Source organism: Hemitrygon akajei, unplaced genomic scaffold (genome assembly GCF_048418815.1).
Source record: "Hemitrygon akajei unplaced genomic scaffold, sHemAka1.3 Scf000173, whole genome shotgun sequence".
Taxonomy (NCBI): domain Eukaryota; kingdom Metazoa; phylum Chordata; class Chondrichthyes; order Myliobatiformes; family Dasyatidae; genus Hemitrygon; species Hemitrygon akajei.
The window spans coordinates 660032-679716 of NW_027332059.1; the positions used below are offsets into that span (position 1 = coordinate 660032).

The window sequence follows — 19685 nt, forward strand, 5'->3', positions numbered from 1 at the left end:
TGTTCCACGCTGCAGCCGTGTGCACTTCCCGCAGGTGTCGTCATCATGAACTCTGGAGGCCTCCCCGTCTTCCACATCCCGCGAGGAGCCTTTTACTTAGTCGATGGCCTCCAGAGCCTGTCCCTGCCTTATTTTAATGCGTTCTGTGGTTTTAACACTGGATCAGAGAACCTGAGCGAATTACGTTCTCTTAAGCGTCTAATCTCTCAGAAAGGCCGCTGCTCTATCGTCCAAAACACCCTGTTTCCGTCTCCTCTCTTAGATTAAACATTGACCTACAAGCCTGAACAACATTCTGACTGTCATTACTCATCCATGACGGAATGATGAAGCAAACCCAGGAGACCGAACTGCCTTTCCGCACGATGTCTTATGTTCTTGTGAACCTTGTCACATCTTCGCTTTCTTCCACAATCATCAGATTATTGGGCCTGGTAGTCTACTTATCAACATCCATCTGTAAAGCAGCGCTGCCCGGTATAACTGAACAACCTGTGTTCAGTTTCTGTTGACATTGTTGCGATCAACTCCCACCTAATTTTCAGATTCAGTCTTGTCTATAAACGTTTATTTCTCTGCTTCCCTAAATGTAAAATTATTGAGTCTTCCAAGCGTTCTCATCCATCTCAGCAGACGTCCTTCACAAATTCTTGCCGAGACGCGTCTCACGAGTCTTCGATTTGTATTTGTTTTACAGCTTCACTCTCCACAGAAGATGCCTAACCTGAGAAAATTGTAACATTCTCGCTTTCATTTCCGATTGGCAGGACGATATGCGTGATTGTGTGTATATAACTGCTCACAAATCAGGCATTCATTCCGTTCTCAAACTCAACTCAAAAGTGGTCAGGGTGGCCGAGTGGTCTAAGGCGCCAGACTCAAGGAATGAAAGTCCTTCCGATAAACGGGAGGGTTCTGGTCTCCATCTGGGGTCGTGGGTTCGAATCCCACTCCTGACATAATTTCTGCAAACAAACCCTGGGTTGTTGAGGTGGATTAGAAAAACGGTTGGAATATAAGTCTATGTTTTTGACACTGTTCATCGCATTACAACAGATCACCGTACACCGAATTGTGGGTAAGTGATTTATTCAGAAACAATTTCACGGTGAAGGATCTCGTCCCGAAACGCCGACTGTTTACGCCTGTCCATACATGCTGCCTGGTCTGCTGAGCTCCTCCTGGCATACTCAGCTGCTCAATATAGTTTCTAAAGTGAAATGACTGGTTGTCAGAATATTCAATGCATGGGCGCGTAGTGTACACTATCACCTTTTGATCAAAAGTCCAGTGTCGGATGGGTAGTAACTGTTCTTGAACGTGGTGGTGCGAGTCCTGAGGCTCTTGTACCATGTACCCGATGGCAGCAGCGCAAAAAGAGCATGGCAGGATGGTGACGACCTCTGACGGTGGATGCTGTTTTCCGATGACATCGTTTTATGTGGATCTGCTTAATGTTTGGGAGTGCATTTCCCGTGATGGACTGGGCCGAAATCACTAACTTTTTAAAGATTTTCCTTCAAAGGTACGGTATTTCCGTACCACGTCTTGTTGCAGACAGACAATATACTCTCTACGACACATCTATAGAAGCTCATCAAGGTTTTTGATGTCATGCTGAATCACCGCAGTCTCCGAAGAAAGTAGAGGAAAGAGTCATACCAACAATTTAAAGTTACTGACGCGCCCCACATCTGATCCTCCAAGGAGAACTAGCTCAAGGACCTCTGGTTTTCCCTCTGCTGAGGACAACAATCAGTCCTTGGTCTTGCCGACATAGAGTGGTAGGGTGTTGGCACATTTGTTCATTTCGTTATTGCACAAACCGTCTAATTCAGGTAGCATCTTGGTGATGCTCTTCTGCACACTCCGAATCCGCGTCATCCTTTCTCTGGAGGATGGCCTGAACGGAGTGCAGCACAATTCCAGTGCTGTGATGCTGTACGCTCTGATTACGCACATGCTTGGCAATCTGAGAAAATGCATCCCGTCCATATTCATTTAAAATCCCAGGATATAGAGTGTGTTTGTATGTATACCCGCTCAACAAAACAGTCAGTCAGACTATTCCGAAATACAGCTGTTTATCTGGCATGTGGAGAGAGTACTGCAGGGCCTGTCAGGGTGGCCGAGTGGTCTAAGGCGCCAGACTTAAGGCGAGAAAGTCGCTTCATAGTAAACGCGAGTGTTCTGGTCTCCACCTGGAGGCGTGGGTTCGAATCCCACTCCTGACAAATACTCTGTTTTTCACGTGCTGTTATTTATAATGCAATCACTGTAATTTTACTGCAGCGATCAAAGCGTGGTCTGTTTGGGAGTATGAGAAAGATACAATTAAGATAAAAATTTTGTTTTAGTCACAACAGAGAGCAGAACAACGGGTTACATGGGATTCAGGCTGCAGCGTTTGATGAGAAAGAAGCCTCGTTGAAGAGTGTCTGTGTCACCTTCTTAACCGTGGCTGTTGTTTGGACAGAATGACAAGGGGCCATTCAAACACGTTGTTGGTCTCTATATCGAAACGGCATTTTACATTGTCGTTCTTAAGCGTACATCTGCCGTGGAGCTCCATAACGTGTGTTTAATACCTTTCTGGATTTGGGAATATCGGATTGATCATTCCGGACTAGATTATATTCACTTTCCGTTGTTTAACAGGCCACTCTTCCTTGTTTTGCAATGCAGATATTTTAAGTCGTACAGCATGGAAAATAGCCTTCGGCCCAATTGGTTCAAAGTTCAGAGCAGAAAGTAAATTTTGCATCACAGCATATCTATATACATATATCACCATTTGCAGCAATGGGATTGACATTCCTACGGGCATCCAAGAAACACAATAAAATCCATGAAGGACCGCACTAACAGGACGGTCAAAACACTCAATGTGTACAATACAGCAATCTGTGCAAGTCAAGTGAAAGAATAATGATAATAGCAATATTAATTGTTATTTTACACAATAATCCAGGGCGACTATGAAGCTCACTGGAGTTTGTTTCGATTTAACCTCTCTCAGAGACAACCAGATGAATTACACATTGACAGAGGATCGAATATGCACGATTTGAAATTATTCACGTAAAGCTGAAATACTTAATACAGATAGTAAATATGATTTCAAAAGATATAAAAATAAAATCTGGACAAAATCAGCGTATTGGATTAAACGTAAAGAGAGTTGCAATTGAGGTAGCATAATATATAACAGAACTGCAGGATACAGTACAACTGATGGATGAATACTCTTATTTTATATGTTAATGACTTGGATGCTGGAATTGATGATCATACGAACAGGTTTGCGGTCCAGATGAAGATAGGTGGAGGTGCAGGAAATCTGGAGGAAGTAGAAAGTCTACAAAATGACAGAGGAAGTGGAGGAGAATGGGCAAAGAAGTGGCAGTCATAAAACACAGGCACGAAATGCATGGTGCTGCACTTGAGCAGAAGAAATAAAATTGAAGGCTATTTACTAATCGTAGAGAAAATTGGAAAATTTGAGGTGCAAAAGGACTCAACGTTGTTCGTCCAGCATTCCATGAAGGTCAATATGCATGTTGCGAAAGTGGTGAGGAAGGCCAATGCGATGTTCGCGATAATTTCCAGAGGAATGGGGTATGGATGCAGCGATGGAATTTTCAGGTTTTAAAATGCACTGATGAGGCCTTACCTTGAGTACTGTGAGCAGTTTGGAGCCCCTTGTCTGAGACAGGTTGTGCTGTCACTGGAGACGGTTCAGAGGTGGTTTAGAAAATTATTCCCGGGTTGAAAGCTTTGTCATGCGAGAAGCATGTGCTGGTTCTGCGTCTCTACTCAGGGGAATTAAGGAGAGTGAGTGGTTCGCGCATCAAATCACCCCTTGGACAGTCTCTATCACTCGTGTCACCCAGCTGACTACTGGACCGTCTCTCCCCGTGTCTATCACTGATGTCACCCAGCTGACTACTGGACCGTCTCTCCCCGTGTCTATCACTGATGTCACCCAGCTGACTACTGGACCTTCTCTCCCCGTGTCTATCACTGATGTCACCCAGCTGACTACGGGACCGTCTCTCCCCGTGTCTATCACTCGTGTCACCCAGCTGACTACGGGACCGTCTCTCCCCGTGTCTATCACTGATGTCACCCAGCTGACTACTGGACCGTCTCTCCCCGTGTCTATAAATGATGTCACCCAGCTAACTACGGGACCGTCTCTCCCCGTGTCTATCACTGATGTCAACCAGCTGACTACTGGACCGTCTCTCCCCGTGTCTATCACTGATGTCACCCAGCTGACTACTGGACCGTCTCTCCCCGTGTCTATCACTGATGTCACCCAGCTGACTACGGGACCGTCTCTCCCCGTGTCTATCACTCGTGTCACCCAGCTGACTACTGGACCGTCTCTCCCCGTGTCTATCACTGATGTCACCCAGCTGACTATTGGACCGTCTCTCCCCGTGTCTATCACTGATGTCACCCAGCTGACTACGGGACCGTCTCTCCCCGTGTCTATCACTCGTGTCACCCAGCTGACTACGGGACCGTCTCTCCCCGTGTCTATCACTGATGTCACCCAGCTGACTACTGGACCTTCTCTCCCCGTGTCTATCACTGATGTCACCCAGCTGACTCCGGGACCGTCTCTCCCCGTGTCTATCACTGATGTCTCCCGGCTGACTACTGGACCGTCTCTCCCCGTGTCTATCACTGATGTCACCCAGCTGACTACTGGACCGTCTCTCCCCGTGTCTATCACTGATGTCACCCAGCTGACTACGGGACCGTCTCTCCCCGTGTCTATCACTCGTGTCACCCAGCTGACTACGGGACCGTCTCTCCCCGTGTCTATCACTGATGTCACCCAGCTGACTACTGGACCGTCTCTCCCCGTGTCTATCACTGATGTCACCCAGCTGACTACGGGACCGTCTCTCCCCGTGTCTATCACTGATGTCACCCAGCTGACTACTGGACCGTCTCTCCCCGTGTCTATCACTCGTGTCACCCAGCTGACTACTGGACCGTCTCTCCCCGTGTCTATCACTGATGTCACCCAGCTGACTACTGGACCGTCTCTCCCCGTGTCTATCACTCGTGTCTCCCAGCTGACTACGGGACCGTCTCTCCCCGTGTCTATCACTCATGTCTCCCGGCTGCTTAGGCGCTCCTGCTCCATGACTAAACTCAGCTTCCCTCTGTTTCATCAGCTGCGGATGAAAGTCAGGAACCCCCGCTAGAACCAATCGGCGAGACCTCTCTCGGAAAGGGATGCCCTCGGTTCCTCTAATACTGTGGCAAGTACTCTTGGAGAAATCAAACTCAGAACTGCCAGTGGAAAAGGCGTCTTCGCGTTCCAACACGTTATCAGTTAATCTCCATTTCCATTCCTTGAACATTTCAGCAAATTTAGGGTTTCCGGTCGCTCTAGTGGCTCCCAGAATGTAACATGACAGGTTTAGACAGGATGCACCTCACAGTTCCTCCTTTCCGCTCATCATCCTACTTATCAGGAACATGCACCTTCTCAAAAGCAGCTCTGAACACATGGTCAATGGACAAGGTGTTCAAAAAGTTCTCTCTACTTCTCTCTTTGCATGCTCCTTGGAACCTTCTCACAGGAATAAAAAGTTCCATCCGTTTCCATAGTCTCAGTTACTCCAACATCTGCTTCCATAAATGCCAGCTTCAACGAATAGTAGCCATTGTATGGGTATTTATTAGTACTAAGCCCCGAAATTCCAAGGGCACTAACAGGCACCAATGGCAAGTACGTGGACACCGATTGTAAATGACACTAGACACCAGGATATGACAGCACAATACAGAACCTTCGGCGCTCGATTTTGAGCCAAACCATATATTTCTTTCATCCATTTGCCTGTGCAAGAGGCTCTTAAATACCCCTAATGTTTTAGCCTCCACCACAATCCCTGGCAAGTCATTCCAGGCACTCACAATCCTCTGTGTAAAAAAAAAAATTACCCCTGATGTCTCCCATAAACGTCGCTCCCTTAACTTAACTTTGTATGTATGCCCTCTGGTGTTTGCTATTCGTGCCCTGGGAAACAGGTACTGGCTAGCACCTTATCTATGCCTCTCATAATCATGTAGACCTCTATAAAGACCCCTCTCATCCTTCTATACTCCAAAGAAAAAAGTTCCAGCTCTGCGAACCATGCCTCATAACACTTGTTTTTCAATCCAGGCAATTTCCCTGTAAATCTCCTCTGCACCCTCTCCATAGCTTCCACATCCTCCTATAATGAGGTGACCAGAATGGAAAACAATACCCTAAGTTTAGTCTCACCAAAGTTTAGTACAGTTGCAACATGACCTATCTACTCCTGAACTCAATCCCCCTATTAACGAAGCCTTGCATCCCATAGGCCTTCTTAACTATTCTATTAATCTGTGCAGCGACCGTGAGTGATGTATGGATTTGAGCCCCAATGTCCCTCTGTTCATCCACACTCTTAAATAACCGACCATTCACCCTGTACTCAGCCTTCTGGCTTGTCCTTCTAAAATGCATCACCGCTCACTTAATCGGATTGAACTCCATCTGCCACTATTCTGGCCAACTCTGCATCCTGTACATACCCTCTTGTAACCTTTGACAACCTACAGCTCCATCCACAACTCCTCCAATCTTCGTGTCATCCGCAAACTTACACACCCGTCCTCCTGTGTCTTCATCCAGGTCATTTATAAACATCATAAAGAGCAGCGGTCCCAGGACTGATCCTTGCAGTACTCCACTAGTCACCGACCTCCAGGCGGAATACTTTCCTTACACAACTACACCCTGTTTTCCTCCTGTAACCTTTTTTGTTTTAAATCCAAACAGCAAGGATCCACTGATCCCATGCCTCATGACTTTCTGGATGAGTCTCTCGCGGGGGACCTTGTCAATGCCTTGTTAAAATCGATGTAGACGACATCTACCGCCCTACCCTCATCAATTTATTTTGTTACCTCTTCAAAAAACTAAATTGGGCTCATGAGGCACGATCTTCCCTTCATAAAGCCATGTTGACTATCCTTGAGTAGACTGTACTTCTCCAAATGCTCGTAGATCGTATCCTGAAGAATCCTTCCCAATGGTTTGCAGACCACCGACGTAAGACTCACCGGTCTATACTAGGTCTCACCAGGTTTCTCTGTTACCTTTTTTAACAAGGAAACTACATTAGCCGTTTTTCAATCCTTCGGCACCTCCCATGCAGCCAAAGAGGATTCAAAGATCATAGCTACTACTCCAGCGATCTCTTCTCTCACTTGCCACAGCAACCTGGGGTATATCTCGTCCGGACCTGGGGATTTGTGGTTTTTAAGAAGATCCAACACTTCTTCTTCCTTAATCTCCACATTCTCCAGCACACAGGCCTGTTCTATTTCGACCTCACCCTGATCAAGATCCTTTTCACTTATGAATACTGAAGCAAAGTATCCATTTAGTAACTCTCCAACCTCCTGCGCCTCCGGGCATATGTTGACCTCTTTATCCTTTTGCGGCCCCATCTTCATTCTTGTCATCGTTGCTCTTCACATACGCATAGAACACCTTGGGGTTTTCCTTAATCCTAGATGCCAAGGCCTTCTTATCCCCCTTCAAGCTCTCCTAAATCCTTTCTTAAGCTCCTTCCTGGCTATCCTATATTTCTCATGAGCCTCTCCTGCTTCCTGTTTCTTATATCTAACATATGCTTTCTTCTTTCTCTTGACGAGTTGCCTCACATGTTTTGTCAGCCACGGTTCCCATTTCCTACCACTTTTTCCTTGTCTCAGTGGAACAAACCTATCCTGAACCCAGCACAAGTGTTCCCTAAACTTCCTCCACATGACTTCTGTGCTTTCACCTTTGAACATCTGTTTCCAATTTACTCCCGCTAGTTCCTGTCTCATCCCTTCAGTTAGCCATTCCCCAGTTAAGCACTTTCCCATGGCCTGTTTTTATCCTTTTCCATAGCAATGCTGAAGCTAAGGGAGTTGAGGTCACTCTCACCAAAATGCTCTGCCACCTGATCAGGTTCATTACCTGGAACTAGATCCAGTATGGCTTCTCCTCTCATCTGCCGGTCCACATACTGTATCAGGAATCCTTCTTGAACACACCTGACAAATTCAGACCCATCTATCCCCCTTGCAGTCAGTTGGTGTCAGTCAATATGAGGGAAGTTGAAATCACCCATAACTACAACCCTGTATTTCCTGCAGCATTCTAAACTATGCCTGCTTATCTGCTCCTCGGTGTCCCGAGGGCTATTTGGGGGCATATAGACTACTCCCAGCACACGTGATTGTTCCTTTCCTATTTCTGACTTCCACCCTGACCGACTCAATGGACACGCCTTCTGCAGCGTCCTCCCTTTCTATAGACGTGAAACTATCCCTGACCAGTAATGCTACTACCCCCCCCCCCTTTTTACCTCCCATCCTATTCCTTTTAAAACACCTCAACCTCGGTACCTCCATCAGCCAATGCTGCCCTTCCTCCAGCCAGGTTTCAGTAACGGCCTGTGTCATAACTCCACATACTGATCCATGCTCTAAGTTCATCCAGTTCATTCAAATACTCTTAGCATTGAAATAGTAATGTTTATGTTTATGTTTTATCGCCTGCCTGTCCTTCCTCACTAACTCAGAACACATAGAATCATGCCCTCGTCCTTGTACCCTAATCTCTGCACTCACATTCTGACTCCCCCCCCCCGGCAAATTAATTTAAACCCTCCCCAACAGCTCTAACAAACCTGGCAGGCAGGTCCCTTTCCAGTTCATGTGCAGCCGGTCCATTTTGTACAGGTCAGACCTTTCCCAGAAGAGATCCCAATGTTCCAGAAGTCTGAACCCCTGTCCCCTGCACCAACTCTTCAGCCACCCATTCAACTGCCATGACTTCCAGTTCCTCCCCTCTCTGCCCCGTGGCACAGGCAGCAATCCTGAGATTACCATCCTTGCTTTTTAACTTTTGTATTAACTCTCTATATTCCTTCTTCAGGACCTCATCCCTACTCCTATCGATGTCATTGGTCCCCACTCGGACCACAGCTGACTGCTCACCCTCTTTCCTGAGAATACCGAGAAATTGATCCTAGATATCACGGACCCTGGCACCTGGGAGGCAACACACCATCCAGGATTCTCGATCTTTCCCACAGAACCTCTTATCTGTCCCCCTAACTATCGAATCCCCAATCACTACTGCTCTCCTCTTTTCCATCCTTCCTTTCTCAGCAAAGGGGCCAGTCACTGTGCCAGAGACACGACCACTACAACTTGTCCCTGGTAGGTCATCCCCACCAACAATATTCAAAACAGTAAACTTATTGTTGATGGGAACGGCCACAGGGGTGCTCTGCTCTCTCTGTCTATTCCCACTCCCTCTCCGGACAGTCACCCCGTTAGTTACCTGTCTCCTGACTTTTAGGGGAGACTGTCTCCCTGAAACTTCGATCTATTACTGCCTCTGCCTCCCGAATGATCCGGTTCATCCAGCTCCAGTTCCCTAACTCAGTTTGACAAGAACTGAAGCTGGATGCTTCTCTTGCTGGTGTAGTCATGAGAGACAATTGTGCTGTCCCTGACTCCTACATCCTACAATTGGAGCACTGGACTGCCCTATCTACTGCCTCCATCATCAACTCCTAAGTTAATTAAATTAATTAAAGAACCTTACCCGGCCTTACCCACTGGGAGCAAGTTCGTCCTCCGCCTCTGCTCGCCAAAACCTCTCGAGTCAAAGCCTCAAAGCTCCACTGCTGCTCTGGCCCCACTCACTCACTGGCCGCTCCGCTTGAGCTACCCCTCTTTTTATTTGTTTGTAGAGCTATTCAATTTACAATTACCGAATCAGACTGCTTGGTCACCTGACCTCGACAGCCCAATCAGCTGCTTTCTGCTGAGTCTGAACTATTCAAATCTTTTCATTATTATTGTCCAAAATAACAAGAGTACATCGAAGTAAATAACACTTATTGTCAAGGGGAAAAAAAACATTGTTTTAAAGATTGAAAAATATGGTGACACAAAAAAAGGAAAAAAAAACACTAAAGCAAAGAAAAGTGAGGAAAAAAAATATTAAGAACTCAACCCCGGAGCCATGCATCATACAAAAAGCTTCTAAAGATAACCATCAAACCTCCAGCAAGAAAAAAAATACAATTAGATCATGGAGAAAATTATCAATTAACTCAAATGGTAATAACGAGAAAATGAACCCCTTCTTTTCTCAAAATTAAACACAGGTTCAAAGGTTAAACTTCTAATTTTCTCCAAACTAAGACATAGCATCACTTGGAAGAACCATTGTAACAGAGTGGGAGCCGACGTATCTTTTCACTTCAACAGAATGGCCCTCCTAGCTATCAATGTAACAAACGCAATAGCATGTTGGTCAGACAAAGAAATAGCTTGGATATTTTGAGGGATTATTCCAAAAAGTACAGTTGATTTGTTAGGTTGTAAATTAATTTTAAGTGCTTTAGAAATTGTAGAAAAAAACTGACTTCCAGAACTCTTCCAGTATAGAACAAGGCCAAAACATGTGTGTCAGTGTAGCTGTCTCAGTTTTACATCTATCACAATAACTATCAACATCAGGAAACATTTTAGACAATCTCTCCTTCATCAAATAGTAATGATGTACAACTTTAAATTGAATCAGTGCATAACTAGCACAAATCGAAGAAGAGCTAACCAACTTCAGAATCTGTGTCCAGTCCTCCGTCATAAAAGTCAAATTAAGTTCCAATCTTGTTTAATGTTAAATAAAGGACACTTATCCCATTGTGATAGTAATTTATAAATTCTTCCAATGGAATACCTAACAAGCCAGCATTCAATATGTAAGGAAAATTAGTTAAGTGTTTTTGTAAGAAATGTCTAACTTGAAGGTATTGTAAAAAGTGTGAGTAGGAAAGAGAATATTTATCAACGACTTGTTCAAAAGGCATTAGTCTATCTTCTTTAAATAGATCCAAAAAAGAATAGATACCTTTATTTTCCAAAGTAAAAAAAATTGGATCACATAAATAATGCTTAAAAAATTATAATAAATTAAACTACAAAATTTAAATTTTTTAATATAAAAAAATTACAGAACTGGAGCCAGATTTGTAAAGAATACTTAATCACAGGGTATCAATTTAAATTAGCAACTTTAGCTAATTGTAAAGCAGACCACAATAACGAGGTTAAATAAAACTGTTTCACAGCTTTCAATTCCAAATCGACCCAAATTGGCCGTTCGTTCTTATCAACCCAGTGTAACCAAAAGGACATATATTGCACATTAACAGCCCAGTAATACATTCTTAAATTAGGCGAAGTAAGACCTGCATCCTTTTTCAATTTTTGTAAGTGACATTTACTAATTCTTGGTCTTTTATTATTCCATATAAAAGATGAGATAATAGAATCAATCCGATCAAAAACACATCTTCATTAAAAAAGGGATATTCTGAAATAAATATAACAATTTTGGTAAAATCAGCATTTTGACTATATGGATGTGACCAACAAGTGAAAATGTAAGTGGGTTCCATCCACTAAATAAATACTTCATAGAATCTACTCAGGGAACAAAATTAGCTTTGTAAAGATCCTTTTTCTTTTAGAGATTATAACACATAAATATCTAAAAGAATCCGTAATGTTGAAAGGAGTATTACCATATATAGAAACAGATTCATTTAAAGGAAACAATTCTTTTTTATTAAAATTTATTTTATATCCTGAAAAATCTCCAAATTCATGAAATAAATTTAGCAAGGCAGGGAGATTCCTCGGGATTAAATACATAAACCAGAAAATCGTCAGCGTAGAGAAATCTCATTCACAAGAATCCCATGAATATCATTAGCTTCACGAAGAGTGATACCAAGGGATTCTAATTTTAAGTTAAATACCAAAGGACTTAATAGACAACCTTGTCTTGTCCTCCGTGAAAGCTGAAAAGAGAGATCTACAATTATTAGTAATAACAGAGGCAACAGGAGATTTATATATCATTCTAATCCAATTATTTAAATTAACACCAAAACCAAATTTCTCTAAAACATTAAATAAGTATTTCCATGCAACAAACGATCAAACGCTTTTTCAGCATCGAAAGAGATGACACATTATAGAGTTTTAAAAGAAGATGGGTATATTTGAAAAGGAATAACGGCCGTTTATAAAGCCTGTTTGATCTTTAAATATAACTTTACCCAAAACTTTCCCAACCAATTGGCCGTTATCTTTGACAGGATCTGAGCATCAACATTCAATAATGAAATAGGTCTACATGAGGCACAATCAGAAGGACCTTTATTCTTTTTAAGAATTAAAGCAATAGAAGCGTCATAAAAAATAAAGTGTAAATCGCCTTTCACAAAAGAGTCCTTAAACATTTCCTACATATACGGAGACAGCAATTTTCCAATTTTTTAATAAAATTCTACAGGGTACCCATCAAGTCCAGGGGCCTTACCAGATGGCATTGAAAAAATAGCTTTATGAATTTTGGCTTTGGTAATTTGGGCATCAAGAGTTTTTTGATCATTAACAGAAATTCGAGGAAAAACAATCTTTCGTAAAAAAAATTCATTTTAGAAGAATCTACTGGAAATTTAGATTTATAAAGTTCAGTATAAAAATCTTAAAAAATCTTATTAATATCTTCATATTCCCAAGTCAGGGTACCATCTTTCCTACAGATTTTCAAAATTTGCCTTTTGGCTCTGGCCGTTTTTAATTGAGATGCAAGCAGTTTGTTATTTTTATCTCAAGACATATAAAGTTGACTTTTTAGCTGAAGCAAATAGCCTTCAATAGGATGAGTTAATAATAAATTATATTGTGATTGAAGTTCCATCCTTGTTTAAATAAGTCATTAGGGGAAATCGCATAAATATTATTGAAGTCTTTAACTTGTTTTGTAATCTTATCTAATTCTAGTCTGTTTTTTCAGGTTAGCAGAATAAGAAATGATCTGACCACTTTAAAATGCTCTAAATGTATCCCATTTCATTCATTTAGATGTACCCCCATAACATTAAAAAGAAAAAAAATATTTTCCCTGGTTTTCAATGAAGCTAACAAAGTCTGAATTCTGCAATGATGTCTGAGACAGGCGCCAAGGTGGGTGGGCAAGGATGGCATCTTCAAATTCGAAAGACAAACTGAAAGCTGCATGAGCAGATACAGCGATAGTGTCATATTCACAATTCTTAACACTGGGCAAGAAGTAAGGGTCAACTATAATATAATCGATCCTTGAATATTTTCTATAAACATGGGACAAAAAAGAATATTCTCTATCATCAGGGTGTAAATATCTGCATAATTCAATCAATCCAAAAATCTGTCAAAAAGGAATTAATAAGTAATGCGGAGTGATCTGGAAGTTGCTGGTTGGTTGAGCTCTTGTCAATCAAAGGATTTAAACAACAGTTAAGATCCCCGCCCATTATCAACATATATTCATTTAAATTAGGCAGTAAAGCAAATACATTTTTTTTTAAAAAAAGATCATCTAAGTTAGGACCGTACAAATTGACCAAAACAGCTTTTCTGTTACAAATTACTCCTTTAACAATTAAAAATCAACAAAAGAATCTGACTTAATGTCCTCTTGAATGAACGATATATTGGATTTAATAAAAATAGACACTCCCTTAGTTTTATTTTGAGAAGTGGAGTGAAATTGCAAACTCTTCCATGATCCAAAAAACCTATTTTGATCTCCCTCCTTGATATGCGTCTCCTGGGCAAAAATTGTATCAGGTTGAAATCGATTAATGATTTTATAAGACTTCTTTCATTTGATAGGATGATTCCAACCACGTACATTCTAACTTATTACATTAATCTGTTTAGATTCCATACTATAATTTTATTCTACTTTACACATGTGCCAAGCACATACCAATATGGGATGATCAAAAATGGTGGCGATGGAGAATACAACCTCACAGAAAACACACATGCTCCGGAACCACCCAATGGGAAAAAAAACCCTAATTCTAACCCCATCCCACTCCCCCCACAGCCCAGAAAAAGCAGGCACCCTATGATAGAAAACACAGGCAAGACTGCTCTGTCTGTCCGAAAAAAAAGATTAAAAAAGGTTCTCTATCCCTCCCCCAGTTAAAAAATGAAACCCACTGACCTTGTAAGAGGAACGACAAAGTCTCAACAAATGAAAATGTTTACATTCCAGCATCTACAAACTATCCCATGTTTATACTTAATCTTTTTTCAAACAAAGAGGAAACCAAAAAATTGTTATCTCTTAAAAAGTAAAAAACAGCTCCATCTTAAATTTAACATTAAATCCCCCAAAAAAGCTTTAAATTCAGTTATAAGATGCAATAATATTCATTATATAAAAAACATACTAATATATTGAAAAGAATTTAAAAAATAAGCACTTATTAAAATCTAAAACATATTACCTAGAGAAACCAAGCATAGTGTTTAATAACAGATCAACACAATCTTTAAAACTAATAGTATACAAATAATTGAAACCTCCGCTAAGTATGTATAAGAGAAGGAAATAGCCCCATTAGTAGGAAAAACTACCAGTTAGTTAATTAAGAAAAAAAACACAAAAAATATCAAACCAGATATTAGGTTAAAGGAGTAAGTCCTTTTATGTTATTTTTCTCCATCGAATGTCCAAATAACCATTTAAACAGTCATACTTGAACCATAAATCTTCTTACCAAAAACAACAATGATATGCAATAATAAACAAGTCCCCTAATCTTCTTTTAATAGTCTCTCAATGAAATGTCCAAGTAACCTTCATAAATCTTCTTTCCGAAATGCTATTATGCAGATAATATGCCAGACAGTTCAATCGGCGGTCACAGCAGGTATAGTTTAAACAAACGCCAGTGCAACTTTAGGATCACAAAATGTACGAGGAGGAGAATCAGGAGGAAAAACTTTAATCCTTGTTGGGTGACGCAAGGAAGGAAACAATTTCTTATCATATGCCTGTTTCATTACCAGAGCAAATTTTGATCTTTGTTCCATTACCTCCTGAGAAAAATCTTCATAAAAACCGAGCTCAGATGTCTCAAATCTAAAAACTCTGTTGTCTTGCCTGTCGCATTATTTGACCTTTAATCCTAAAATAATGAGAACAAACCAGAACAGCCCTTGGTTTATTTGGATCTTGAGATCTCGAAGTAAAAGTTCTGTCTGCTCTTTCTACAGTAGGCGGCTGTGATAATATGGAAGAAAATAAGGTATGAAAAAGCTTACCAATGTAAGCAGTTAAATCTCCATTTTCAACTCCTTCCTGCAGCCCAACAATTTGTATATTCCTTCGGCGAGACCTAGTTTCCAGATCTATAATCTTATTTCGATATCCTTCCAAACAAGTTTTACTGTATTTTACTTTCAAGCAATTTTTGCTTAATTATCTTCAATTCCTCTTTGTGTGTAGTGACTTGAGCTTCCAGATCCTTAAGATTTCCCAGAAATGACATCATTTCATTACTATTCTTTTCAAGTTAGTCCTTAAATGAACTGCGTCCAAGCCATATCTTCAGCCCACAATGGCATTTCATCAGATCCTTCCTTTTGCATCTTTCCTTTCCCGTTGCCTTTATCACTAGGTTCAGACAAGTATTTCCCACTCCTCAAAGATATATGGTTCCCCTTCAAGAATCAGCAACTGAAGACATTAAATTCAGTTTAAACTAGGGGGAAAGGGACAAAACTAGGAGCAGCTCAGAAACTGCTGTTACTCCATTCACAGACAGGCGCAGCCTCCAGGAGCTATTCAAATCTTGATTGACTTGATTGCACAATCCATCTGCCAAAACTACTTGAGCCAAAGCCTCAAAGCTCCACTTCTTCACTGGCCACACTTCACCCCAGTCAATATTAAACTCCAGTCCCATTAAAGGTGAATATGCAGTAGAAGAAACTCCTCCCATGCCCAGAACTGGATGTGGTGAGCAGCAGCAATAATTGCAGAGTTCAGCACCGATAGTCACTCTCAAAATAGCTTTAGCAACGGTGATGGACAAATATCCAGCATGCAACTTATTGAAACTTTCTTCCCTGTGTGAACCCGGTAGTGTGTCCCAAGTGTAACAAGCTGTGAGATTTCACTGCTAACGTAATGGTCTCTCTGCTATGTTTCACTGCTGAGCTAATGGTTTCTCTGCAGCAGCAATGTTTAGCTTATGACTGGAAATAACAGGATTTTGGAGTGCCTAGCTACCCAATGAGAGAGATATTGTTCTTTCCTGTGAGTCTGGAAGGTAGATTTTCACGGTCTTTTGTCAGGGAGAGATGAGAAGACACGAATGGAGAGAAAGGGCCCTTTTTCTTTTTTTTTTTTGTTTCCTTTACTAATCCTATAGTCAAAGTAAGAATTAAATAGCTCAATTGTTTAATCGCAGATTGTGTACCATTTGTTATTTTTGGGGTACTGATTTGTAACAGGGGACACATCATGCAGCATTCACACAAACGAGATTGCTTAGGTTTGGCCAAGCTCAGGGGCTATCACCCACTATATTAAGTTGCTAGCTGAAGCAAGAGTTACATAAGGTTAAATGACCTGAGTGAATCGCTCCCCACATTCACAGCAGGTGAACGGCCTCTCCCAACTGTGAACTCAATGATGCACATTTGGCTGATTTTGCTGACAGAATTACTTCCCAAAGTCTCAGCAGCTGATCGGCCTCTCTCCTGTGTGAACTCGCTTGTGTGTCTGTAGATGAGATGACTGAGTCAATCCCTTCCCACACACTGAGCTGGTGAACGGCTTCTCCCAGTGTGAACTCGCTGATGTACCTTCAGTTTAGATGAGCAAGTGAATCCCTTCCCACAGTCTGAGCAGGTGAAGGGCCACTCCCCAGTGTGAACTGACTGATGACTCTGTAGATGAGATGACTGAGTGAATCCCTTCCCACAATATGAGCAGGTGAACAGTCTCTCCCCAGTGTGAACTCGCTGATGTACCTTCAGTTTAGATGACTGAGAAAATCCCTTCCCACAGTCTGAGCAGGTGAACGGCTTCTCCCTAGTGTGAACTCTCCAATGTGTTAGTAGGTGAGATGACAGAGCAAATCCCTTCCCACAGTCTGAGCAGGTGAACGGCCACTCACCAGTGTGAACTCGCTGATGTACCCTCAGTTGGGATGAGCAAGTGAATCCCTTCCCACAGTCTGAGCAACTGAACGGCTTCTCCCCAGTGTGAACTCGCTGGTGTGCCTTCAGATCAGATGAGCGAGTGAATCCCTTCCCACACATTGAGCAGGTGAACGGCCTCTCCCCAGTGTGAGCTAGCTGATGTACCGTCAGTTTAGATGAGCAAGTGAATCCCTTCCCACAGTCTGAGCAGGTGAACGGCCTCTCTCCGGTGTGAACTCGCTGATGTACCTTCAGTACAGATGACTGAGTGAATCCCTTCCCACAGACTGAGCAGGTGAACGGCCTCTCCCCAGTGTGAACTCTCTGATGTACCTTCAGTTCAGATGATTGAGTGAATTCCTTCCCACACAATGAGCAGGTGAATGGCCTCTCTCCAGTGTGAACTCGCTGATGTACCTTCAGTTGGTACGAAGAAGTGTATCCCTTCCCACAGTCCGAGCAGATGAACGGCCTCTCCCCAGTGTCTACTCGCTGATGTACCTTCAGTTGGGACGAAAACGGGAATCCCTTCCCACAGTCTGAGCAAGTGAACGGCCTCTCCCCAGTGTGAACAGACCTGTGCAACTGTAGGTGGGATGATCCAGTGAATCCCTTCCCACAGTCTGAGCAGGTAAACGGTCTCTCTCCAGAGTGAACTCGCTGATGTACCTTCAGTTTAGATGAGCGAGTGAATCCCTTCCCACAGTCTGAGCAGGTGAACAGCCTCTCTCCACTGTGAGCTTGCTGGTGTGCCATTCGGTCAGATGATCGAGTGAATCCTTCCCCACAAATTCAGCAAATGACCAGCCTCTGCACAGTGTGAACTGACTGGTGTGTCCACAAGTGGGATAACTGACTGAATCCCTTCTCACACTTACAACAGGTGAATGGCCTTGCCCAGTGTGAATTTGCTGATGTACCTTCAGTTGAAATGACTGAGTGAATCCGTTCCCACTGTCTGAGCAGGTGAATGCGTTCCCCCCGTGTAAAACGACGGGCACGCCAGTTGGTCTGATGATCGAGTGAATCCCTTGCTCCTCTTCTTAAATATCTGGACAGAGACAGCAAAACTGGTGTGTTGTGTTCGAGATTCCCATAGACAAATTCCTTGTCATATTTAACCTGTAAAAAGATTTACAAAATCAATCAATAGGTGTGGGACATTTCAGATGAGATCACTTGAGTTGGCAAGGTGTGAGCTGACATCACACTGTTACAGTGAAGTTCAACCCAAGTTGGAGAGAGAAATCATCTTCTAACTGGGCACAGTGCTGGTATCTGGAATGTCAATCAAACTCTCTGATGCTCTTCCTGTCTCTATAACATAGGGGCAGTTCTGCCATCTCCAACCTGTGATCTGGCTCAGTTGTCTCTCTCCATTGGTATTATTCCCTGTTCCCAATGAGCTGCATGGGTGCCTGGTCCCACAGGAACTGAAACACTCTCTACGCACCCACCACTCTCTGTGTAAAAATACTTACCCCTGACATCCCCTCGGTATCTATTTCAAAGCACCATAAAACTCTGCCCTCTTGTGTTAGCCATTTCAGCCCTGGGAAAGAAACCTCTGACTATCCACATGATCAATGCCCCTCATCAGCTTATCCACCTAAAAAAGAGGCTCTAAACATAAACAAGGAAATTATACATTGCTTTGAGGATTTATTAGAAGTGTACAAAACTTTGAGGAAAACGATAGGTTAAATGCCAGCAGCTCTTTCCACTGAGGTTGTGTGGGACGACAACCAGAGCTCGTGGGTCAGTGGGGAAGGTGAAAATGTAACAGGAACATGTGGAAAAGCCGTTCACTGAAATGGTCGCGAGAGTGTGGAATGAGATGCCAGCACAAGTAATGAATGTGAGCTCGGTTTCACCATTTAAAAGAAGTTTGAATGGGAGCCTGGATGGTAGGAGTATGGAGGACAATGGTCCCAGTGCAGGTGGATGCATTAGACAGCTTAAATGTTTTTTTTTGGCATTGACTATATCGGCCAAATAGCCTGTTTCTGTGCTGAACTTCTCCATGTTTCTATGATGGAGAAGCTGGTCTAATTTGCTTCGAAGGGAAAACCAGTAGGAGTGACAATGGAACAGCAATGGTTGGAGTTTCTGGAAGCAACTCGGGAGTTGAGTGATCGATACTTATGAAAGAAGTGGAAGCATTGGAAAGGCAGGAGGACACAACCATGGCTGAAATGAGAAGCCAAAGCCTACATAAAAGCCAAAGAGAGGGCAAACAAAAGAGCAAAAACTATTGGGAAGCTTTTAGGAACCAACAGAAGACGACTAAAAAAAAAGTCAGATGAGCTCAGGAATTGGAATGATGATTAATGAGCCAGTCGTTAATGAGTCTTCGCAGCACCCAACAGTCTGAGGCATTTAGAGGAACAAAATATCCGGGGCCTCAATATCTCTTGAGAACCAAGGTTCCCTGCACCAGTTACCTTTCAACTTTTATTTTGACTGGCACATACAAACTCCACACCCTCAAAATTTCACTTCTAAAGGCCTCCCACTTACCAAGTACTCCTTTGCCAGAAAACAGCCTG

The 19685-nt window shown here is 42.6% G+C and overlaps 1 protein-coding gene and 2 non-coding genes across 4 annotated transcripts in view; 2 read left to right on the forward strand and 1 right to left on the reverse strand.

The window, feature by feature from the left end:
- Positions 1 to 845: 845 nt before the first annotated feature.
- trnal-caa (transfer RNA leucine (anticodon CAA)) lies at positions 846 to 959 on the forward strand. Its single transcript has 2 exons — positions 846 to 883; positions 925 to 959. It is a non-coding gene; the product is annotated as a tRNA-Leu (tRNA).
- Positions 960 to 2118: 1159 nt separating this feature from the next.
- Positions 2119 to 2234, forward strand: trnal-uaa (transfer RNA leucine (anticodon UAA)). Its single transcript has 2 exons — positions 2119 to 2156; positions 2189 to 2234. It is a non-coding gene; the product is annotated as a tRNA-Leu (tRNA).
- Positions 2235 to 13056: 10822 nt separating this feature from the next.
- Positions 13057 to 19685, reverse strand: part of LOC140724209 (uncharacterized) — a 67507-nt gene continuing 60878 nt past the window's right edge. Inside the window, exons 3-4 of one of the 2 annotated variants that reach the window (XR_012098061.1) lie at positions 14703 to 18258; positions 13095 to 13161 (exon numbers count right to left, since the gene is read on the reverse strand). Coding sequence is in view for 1 of the 2 variants with exons in the window: in XM_073038697.1 (XP_072894798.1) it covers positions 16735 to 17892 (1158 nt within the window). In the remaining variant the exon portion in view is untranslated. Of the gene's footprint in view, positions 18259 to 19685 lie in introns of both variants that reach the window. The other variant, XM_073038697.1, reaches the window with a different exon arrangement.